This window comes from Petaurus breviceps, unplaced genomic scaffold (genome assembly GCF_028583685.1).
Source record: "Petaurus breviceps papuanus isolate PSGF00001 unplaced genomic scaffold, PetGlider_PUasm1.0 220, whole genome shotgun sequence".
NCBI classification, from domain to species: domain Eukaryota; kingdom Metazoa; phylum Chordata; class Mammalia; order Diprotodontia; family Petauridae; genus Petaurus; species Petaurus breviceps.
The window spans coordinates 22,705,240-22,714,740 of NW_027185876.1; the positions used below are offsets into that span (position 1 = coordinate 22,705,240).

The window sequence follows — 9,501 nt, forward strand, 5'->3', positions numbered from 1 at the left end:
GTCAATGCCACATTAATATGTGGATTAATTGATTGGGTAGTCAGTTTTCCATCCACCACATGCCGACTGACTGTTCTTTCCTGTATGTTATATCTTTTTACAAATTTAATGTTCTTTTTTATTTCTTTAAATATTTCCCATTGTAAATTTTTAACATTCAGTTTTAAAAATTTTGAGTTCCAAATTCACTCCCTATCCTCTGCCCCTCCCCAACCCTTTGAGAAGGCAAGCAACACATTAAGTATACATGTGAAGTCATGTAACACATTTCTATATTAGCCATCTTGCCAAAGAGGAAAGAGACAGAGACAGACAGAGAGAGAGAGAGAGAGAGAGAGAGAGAGAGAGAGAGAGAGAGAGAGGAGAGAGAGAGAGAGAGAGAATGAGAGAGAGAGAGAAAGAAACAGAGTTTTTAAAAATCTGCTTCAGTCAGCAGTTCTCTCTCTGGAGGTAGATAACATTTTTCATCATGAGTCCTTTGGAATTATCTTGGATCATCATATTCATCAGAGTATATATTGTTCCTTTAACTAGATGTTCGCTCTCATCATTTCTACCAATCCGAGATATTTTCTTCACAAATCACAAAGCAGTGACAAGTAAAACAGATTTTAAGGTAAAATTCTAAATCAGAAATTAGGAACCACTTAAAGAACAGAGACATCTTGGAGCAAAAGCTTGCCTTCTACAGGCAGAGGGAGAGGGTAGTTAGAACTCTACTGATCTTCACAAATCTCCTAGAGCAAATGTTCAGCAGCTTTGGTCTATTCCAAGTCATTTTTCATAAGGGTTTAAATAGGTAGAGAGAGTTGATGAGGAGACCAGCTGCCTACATCACATCTCTAGTCTCTGGACTTTAAACACCAAATGACTATACAAGCCTCTTTCTCTCTCTGCATTTTGAATCACACGCACTGATTTAACATAGCGAAGTCACTTTGCAGCACTTAAAGCACCATATAAATTTTAGCCTTTGTTATTATTGTTATATTACTATCTCACCTAATTCAAGCATTTTCTTTAACTTTTTTGAAAGTACTAATTACTATTTTTTTTTTTTACTATAGAGGAAACGAAATTGATAGTTTAGGACTGAGAAAAGGGTCTAAATGATACTGGGCAATTTCAGAGGTGGAGGTAGGGGTTGGGAAGAGGAATCAGTAATTGGAGAGGGAATGACAGGTCAGTCTGTGGAACTTGGTTCTGTTCATCATTACAAATCTCCTCTCCTCGAGACAAACCAGCAATTGCCAAATATTTATTTAAAAGCTTCTATGTTCCAGCCACTTTGCTAGGCACTGGGTTACAGAGACAAAAAATAAAAGTCTCTGCCCTCAGAGGACTTACATTCTGTCAGGGGAGATGTATACGTGCATATTATAGATACAAATACATAAAAATCCATGTTAATTGGGAAGGGTGAAGAGTAGGAAGGCACTAGCAGCTGGGGGAGGGTCAGAAAAGGCCTCATGCTCGAGGCTTATGTTTAAACTGAGCTTTGAAAGAAACTAGAGGTTCTAAGAGGCTGAGTCAAGATCATAAGATAATGTATTCAGAGGAGGAAGGTACTTTAGAAGACATCTAGTTCAAATCCCCTCATTTTACAAATATACAGAGACCTAGAGAGGTTAGTGATTTACCCAAGGTCTCACAGATGACAGTGTTTGAATGTAGGTTCTTTGGTTCCAAATCCAGTTTTCTCTCCATGACATTATAGTGTTTGTCCATTATTACCTCTTCCCTTACCCAACCCTTTCTGGGCACAAGGTAGAGACTTAACTTTCTTCCGTGCTAGTGAACCCTAATTTTAGGACTGAAGTAGGAACTTGACTCTTTCTGAAATGGAAGCGTCATGGGAAATGTTACTATCAACTCCAACTCGTGTTATAATGTATCTGTTCACATGACTCATCTCTTCCACTAAGTTTCAGAATAGGGATTGTTTCATACCCCCAGCACCTAGCCCACTGCTTGATGGGGTGGGCACATGATCAGGGCTCACTGATGGATACCATGGGGCCAAATGCCCTGATTGGGGGCTTCTTCATGCTACCCACTACATCAAGGCCTGACTTCAACCAGATGTCACTCCAGCCTTAGCAATCTTCCTACCAGCGACCTTGCCACCCCCTTGTCCCTTCTGCTCTGTACCTCCTTCCAGTTCTTCAGTAGTCAAACAGATTCTGTCACTACTCCTGGAAAGGATGTGTCATTCTATTCCCTTAGGGATCTACTTGCCATCCCTGTCACTTTCCAGAACAAAATATCCTTCACTGACCACTACTTCCTTATATGTATTACAGGGCTGTGCAGTAGCCACCTTGGACTGATTGTTAAATTTTCTGTGTGAGCATTTACACCTTGGAAATTGGCAACTGTTACAAATCAGAGCTTGATTTCTTGTTTTGTTGATTGTCACTGAGTCTCGACTAAAGAAAGTAATAAAGAAATGTTACTAATGCAGATTAAATTAAAGATGCATACATTTTTTTTAAAGTTGTAGTTTATTAAGCTTTTTCCAGCATACCACTGATTGTCTCCTACTATTAAAATGTAAAGCTCCTTAGAGGCACAGACAGCCTTTGCTTTATTTATATGACTAGCATTTAGCACAGAGCTTGACAGATAATACATGTTTAAGAAGCACCCTTTCCTCCCTTCCTTCCTCCCTTCTCCCCTTCCTTCCTCTCTGCCCTCCTTCCCTTCCTTTCTTCCTCTTTCTTCCTTTCTTCGTTCCTTCATTTTTCTTTCTCTTCGTTCCTTCCTTTCTTTCCCTTCCTTCATTTCTATTTCCTTCCTTCCTTCCTTCCTTCCTTCCTTCCTTCCTTCCTTCCTTCCTTCCTTCCTTCCTTCCTTCCTTCCGCTATTATTGAAGCCAGTGAAAGCCATAGCTTAAATCCTTATATGCACATACATTATACATTTATTTGATAAATTTATCAAACACTAACTGCAGGCAAGGGAATTTGTCCATTTCATTCTGTTTGTTGTCTAGAGACTATATTCCCTAACCCTGGCCAGTCGTTTCAAAACACTGTACTGAGAAAAAGGGGAGATGCATTATTAGATTATGAACTTATCAATACAGTCATCATGACTATCAGAAAAAAAACCCCTTAATATGCTCATCCTCCTTAGGATGGGCTACAGACATCTTCTAATAAGTTAAGGATAGCACATTTTGTCCCTATAAATAGACATGATTTTGCAGAATATAACTATTATCTCAGGTGGCTAGGTGGTGCAGTGGATAGAATACTGGGCTTGGAGTCAGGAGGACTCATCTTCCTGAGTTTAAATCTGGCTTCAGATACTTACTAGCTGTGAGATGCTGTGCAAATATCTGAATTCAGTTTGCCTCAGTTTCCTCATCTGTAAAATTTGGTGGAGAAGGAAACAGCAAACCACTCCAGTATCTTTGCCAAGAAAACCCCAAACAAGATCACAAAGAGTTGACTATGATTGAAAATGACTGACCAATAACAAATTGCTATTTACATTGTAAAGAAAGTGATTCATCATTATAGAATTGTATGCCTTTTCTCCATATTTGTATTATTTGCACTCCTTCCTTTAATTTGGACAAAAGGGGCATAGCCATACATACAGCCAATAAACAGGTATTACCAACAACTCTCCTCCCCCTTTATTACTCACCTCAGCACCTAATGAGATAACCTCATTATGATAAGGTTATATTATGAAACATTACAAAAGAACCTTATGCACCATAATTTATTATTGCAAAACAGTAAAGATTTTTTACTGGTGACTTCAAGAATTTTAAGTCGCCAACCTTGAAATTGTTCATCTCATCTCTGACCAACATTCCAAATGCTTCAGTTTCATGACTGACAATCACTTTCCTGAAAACATGAGTACAACAAAAGCTTATGCCAGTGAGGATATCTGGGCAAAAAATTACACAAATTTGGGTGTCCTGGAATAAAAATCAACATTCCATTTGTGATCAATAAAGCTTTAATTCAGCTGGGTACTAATGACCTTCAGTATTATTTTTCCATGTTAATGTAATCAGTGCTGCCAAATCATAACTATCTTCTTATTTCATGGTGGGAAAAAAATAAACTAGAAAATCTCATGTACAAAACCCCAGTTTCTACTAGATAAGAGGGAAAAATCAACAGTGGAAAAATTTTTGAAGTCTGACATTTAAAATAACTATAAAATAGACTACCAGTGCTAAAACTGCCCTTTGAGGACTCAAAGAATGCATTATCTACCCCAGCTCTAGTAAATATCACAGCCAAAGAGCTCTAATCGAAGAGTAATGCTTTGATTCCATGACTTGGGAACGACACGGATGAATCTGGAAAAGATGGGAGGGTTGAAAAAATTCTTGACCTGTCCTTTGGGATTAACATTTCCTGCAAAAATCTGAAAATAAAGAATAAGGAAAGGATTAGTACTAGAAAGACATACAGAAAGATACATAGAGAAACTCCTTACGCACTTTAATTCAAATGGGATTTTTGCAGTACTTCCTGTCCTCCCCCTCCTCCTTGTGGTTTTGTGGCCTCTTCATAGACTTTGCCTGGGCATGTGTGTTTCTAGGTTGATATAGAAGATTAAAGAAGGTAATAAAGAGGAAGCATGGGTAGCTAGAGATTCAGTAAAAAAAAAAAACCTTTCTCTGGTTAGGAAACGTTAACTTGTTTGTTTAAAAGTGGAACTGCATATGAGACAGCACAGTGTTGGGCTTAGGCTTGGGTTCAGGCCATAGCTCTGCTGCATATTAGCTCTGTGATCTTGAACAAGTGATTTGACCTCTCTGAGCCTCAGTTTCCTCATCTGCAGTGGAGGATAATAATAGTTGTACTATCTCCTAGGTCTGTGGGGAGACCAAATGAGATAATGATGTGACTATAAAGAGCTATGTGACTGTAGGTTCTTATTAGCCAGGGCCTAACAGTATACCTGGCTATATGAATAAATGAAGGGATGTCCTATTTCCCCCACCAGAACTCTTTGAGGGCAGAGATTTCTTTGTATCCCACTACCAAACCTATTGCCTAGCTCATAGCAATGCCTTGCTCTGTAAATGTTTGTTGATGATGACTTGTATAAATTTCCCTTTCTGGGAATGGCTATTCTCACAGCTGCCAATAGCTAATTCAACCTTTGGGTAGGATCTCTAACACAAGGAACCAGTTGAGTAAGTTGTTCATGACACAAGAAGCAATTAGAGGTGTGATATAGCAGGTCAGCTTTGAGGAACCCTGGTTTCCCAACAGCCTGTACTAGAAGACCTTACTTGTTGCTTCAGAATCAATACTGCACAAAAGTTTATTATCAGTGCATGTAGAATTTAATTAAATAATAAAAATCCTCAGAACAATTTAGTGATAAGAATAAGTTCAAATCCTAATACTTTTATTTAGCTATTACATTATTTACTTGTGAATTAGTCTATGGAACCTTATATATATATATATATATATATATATATATATATATATATCAAGTAGCATAGTGATTTATTGCAAAGCCTTTTAAATTTGATTTTCACCAAATGATATGAAAAATATTGATTTTATGTAATATTGACAATAATACTAAGTCCTCAAATACTATCACCCCTCCAAATAAAAATGGTTTCTACACATTGGTCCTGAACAATTAAAAGGTGCTACCCCCAGTTCACAGTTGGACCAACCTAAATATAGATAGTACCAGTAACTAATTGTGTGAACTTGGGCAAACTTACTTCTAGTTGGCTTCTTGGTTAGCTTGTGCTTAAAATGCAGGGGTTGGACTACATGACTTCCAGGTTTCTTTCCAGCTCTAAAATTCTATTTCTACATGAAACCTAGAGTCATAAGGCCAGGGAATGGTGTTGGTGGAATTTAGATATCACTTTCCTCAGTCCCTATTTTAGGGATTGCATTATCATCTCTTTGCTCAAACATCACGTTGTACCTTTTCAGTCATGGACGATTTGTCCTTATAAGGTTTCCATTCTGTGCCGTGATCGCTGTAGAAGATAGCGTAAGTCATCACATACATTTCATTTGAGAAAGACTTGGCCCCTTGGGTTACAATCGCTGTTATTTTCTTGGTTTTGAGCAGGTCTATCTGAAGCCACTGCTTGTTGTTGTTCGACTAAGAAAAGTCAGAAAGACACTTTGGTGAGACAGTTTGATGAGACAAGAGCTTTCAGATGCATGGCATTTACAGGCATGGATCACAGAGAAAGAGATGAAAGAATGGGGGATTCTTTGTGTGCTATTTCAGATGAATTGTGGATTCATGGAAGGCTAGGGCATATGACTTTTGTCTTGAAATAGCTGAAAAACTGACACAGGGAAGAGGGATTAGATATTCTCCTTGATCCCAGAAGAGAAAGAAGAATGATGAATAGAAACTGCAAAGCAAAATTTCCTTAATAATTGGTTATCCAAAAGTGGGATACACTGCCCCAGGAGGGTTCTGCCTCACGGGGGTTTTCAAACCAAAGCTGGCTGTTCACTTGCAGGGTATGTTATAGAAGGGCATCTTCTGCAGGTAGTAATTGAAGAGGTTAGACACTGAGACCCCATTGCACTTTGTGATATTCTGAAAGAGAACATCTCTCCTTTTAGCAGATTTGCCAAAAAAGCCTAGAAATGATTTTGAAGCCCCATGGAAGAGAAACGAGATGGTGCCGTGCCTCAGGCAAATACTAGCCACCACCCTGAAATTCTTTGCACCCTTGAACTTCTGAAGTTCCTTAACCTTGGGTGATCCACATTAATCAATTTCTCTCTCTATTTCTGCTCCCAGGCTTCTGGGCATTATGGGCGAAGCCAAGAAATAATATTAATTTCATCCAATGTAAATTTATTGCATAACCTCAGCTGCTCATTTGCTGCTGCCCAGAAATTCTTTTAATCAGCTCTTACAGACACCATATCATATCCCCAGTGGAAATTTTAGCAGCCTTTCCCTCCTCCCAAGCTTCACACACTCAGAGCAAATTGCCCTCCTCTCTTTTATTGAGATCAAAGTCATGTGATCTGAGTTACTTCAACTTTGCAGCATTATAGGATTTTTCAGTTGGAATATATCTTAGAAATAATTTAGTCTTACTCGTTTTACACATGAAGAAAACGAGACCCAGAAAGTTTAAGTGGATTACCTGCAGTAATGAATGGTCAGAATTCAAACCCAGGTCCTCTGACTTGAAATCCAGTATTCTTTTCAGTATGCAACAATTTCACTTTCTTTCCCATATTAAAATTTTTCTGTGCCTTCAGCTGTCCAATATTCTTTTTCCTTCTCAAAACCCTATCCAACTATTTACATGCATCCTTAATTTGGTCTTTTATTATCTTCTCTAGGATCTTATTCCATCAACCATCAACAAATTTTTGTTTTTAAGCTTTCTTCTCTGCTGTTTTTTTTTACCCTTAACTATGAACAAGCTCAGATCTGGATGAAGAAACAAACAAAAAAAAAACCCCTTCTAATAAAACCTTGTACACAATGATATGTTGGTTTAACAACTGACTCTCTGGAAAAAAAATATCCATGGCATACTTTTACTTTTAATATGCATTATAAACATTTTCTCTACCACTTTCTTAAGTCTAAGCAATTAACCAAGCCCTCATTTGTAGCATTTGCTGACTTCTGAAGCATAAATCAAAGCTTACATGGAACATTTAACAGCTCTCTGGAGCCAGCAGCATCTGGCTTCGATACACACCTGTTCATATCCCACATCTCTCCCCTTCTTTTCTCTTCCAGATTTCTTCAAAGTAGCTCAAATAACAACCTATCCCAATCATTCTACTTCCTCACTACACACTCACTTTTTAGGGGCACTTACTAGTGAATGGTCAACAATGTCAAACCTTGTAGAATGATAAAGCATGGAGACTGAGAAAAAAAAAAGCCACTGGATTTGGCAATTAAGAGATGAGCAGGGGGCAGCTAGGTGGTGCAGTGAATAGAACACCGGCCCTGGAGTCAGGAGCACCTGAGTTCAAATCCGGCCTCAGACACTTAACACACTAGCAGTGTGTCTTTGGGCAAGTCATTTAACTCCAATTGCCCTCCAAAAAGCAAAAAATAAAAAAAATTTAAAATAAAAAAAAAGAGGTGAGCAGAGATTTGGAAAGAGTAGTTTCAACTGAGTGCTGGCGCTGGAAGCCAGGAGTTGAGAGGTAAGCTGGATCTCTTTTTTTCTCACTTATAAAATGAGGATATTTGACTAATTGATCTCTGTAGCTCCTTCTAGTGCTAAAATCCTATGATCCTCTGTCCCGTTCACTCACATCTCTCTGCCGTGACTCATGCCATTCATTCCCTGGCTGAAAAAAGCCCTTTTCCTCCTTTCTCCCTATCATATCTCCCTTGATTCCTCTCAATCACAGGACAGAAACTAGATAGAATCCAATCAGAATCCCAAGCAAAAACAAGATAAAGACAGAAACTATCTTTCCTGCCTCTGACCTTGAAGAACCCTAGGTTTTTACCTTTCATACATTTAGCACATTCTGTTTTTGTATAGAATTCATTTGTGTATGTGTTTGTCTCCCATACTTGGTTTCCTCCTTGGGCAGCAGGGATTGGGTTTTATTTATCTTTTTGTCCACCAGTGTTTTTGTACATTTTTAAAGAGAGAGTGTGGTCTTCAGAGCTCTGGACCTGAAGTCAGGAACACCTAAGTCCAGTTCTAGCCTCAGCTACTTAGGAGCTGTGTAACCCTGGGGAAGTCATTTAATTTCTATCTGCCTCAGTTTCCTCAAATGTAAAATGGGAATAATAATAGCATTTACAACACAGAGTTGTTTTGAGGCTCAAGTGAGCAGTTAACTTTGTAAAGCCTGTAACACAGTGCCTGTTATATAGTAAGTACTAAATAAATGCTTGTTTCCTTTCTCTCTTCCCATTTGTCATTATTTATAGCTATGAGAAACTCTTGGTGCAAAATCTTCCTTCACTGATTCAGACTGGCAAGTAATCTGGTATACCGTTCATATTAGACTCTAGCTAAATGTTTGTTGAATTAAACATCCTCTAAAATGGAACTATAAGAATGGGATAGTTAGTCGACGAGCATTTATTAAGTACCTACTAGTGTGGAATAGATAAATAGATAAGAGTATTTATTAACTATTTACTATGTGACAGGTATTTGCTAAACCCTGGATACACACACACACGCACACACACACACACACTACTACTACTACTACTACTACTACTACTATGTCTTCAGCTACTGAATACTGATGAATGAATTTTGCATCCTTTAGGGTGGAACATGATGCCCTCTGCCTCCCCCCCTCCCATTAAAAAACAAACCAACAACCTCTTTCTTAATGTTTTGTTCTCATGCTACCATGTTTCCCCGATAATAAGACCTATCCCGAAAATAAGCCCTCCCATTACTGTGTAAGATTCCTCTAAAATAAGCCCTCCCCCAAAAAGAAGCCCTATTGAGATCGCTACTGTAGTGAAGGTGATCCCCTGCGCTACACGCTACATTACGGT

At 38.4% G+C, this 9,501-nt stretch overlaps 1 protein-coding gene across 1 annotated transcript in view; it reads right to left on the bottom strand.

Moving 5' to 3' along the window:
* Nucleotides 1–2,512: 2,512 nt before the first annotated feature.
* The window catches only part of F5 (coagulation factor V), an 85,872-nt gene continuing 78,883 nt past the window's right edge, over nt 2,513–9,501 (bottom strand). The window contains exons 24-25 of the mRNA XM_069094740.1: nt 5,941–6,123; nt 2,513–4,398 (exon numbers count right to left, since the gene is read on the bottom strand). Coding sequence (XP_068950841.1) covers nt 4,252–4,398; nt 5,941–6,123 — 330 coding nt within the window. The 3' untranslated portion in view covers nt 2,513–4,251. The remainder of the gene's footprint in view (nt 4,399–5,940; nt 6,124–9,501) is intronic.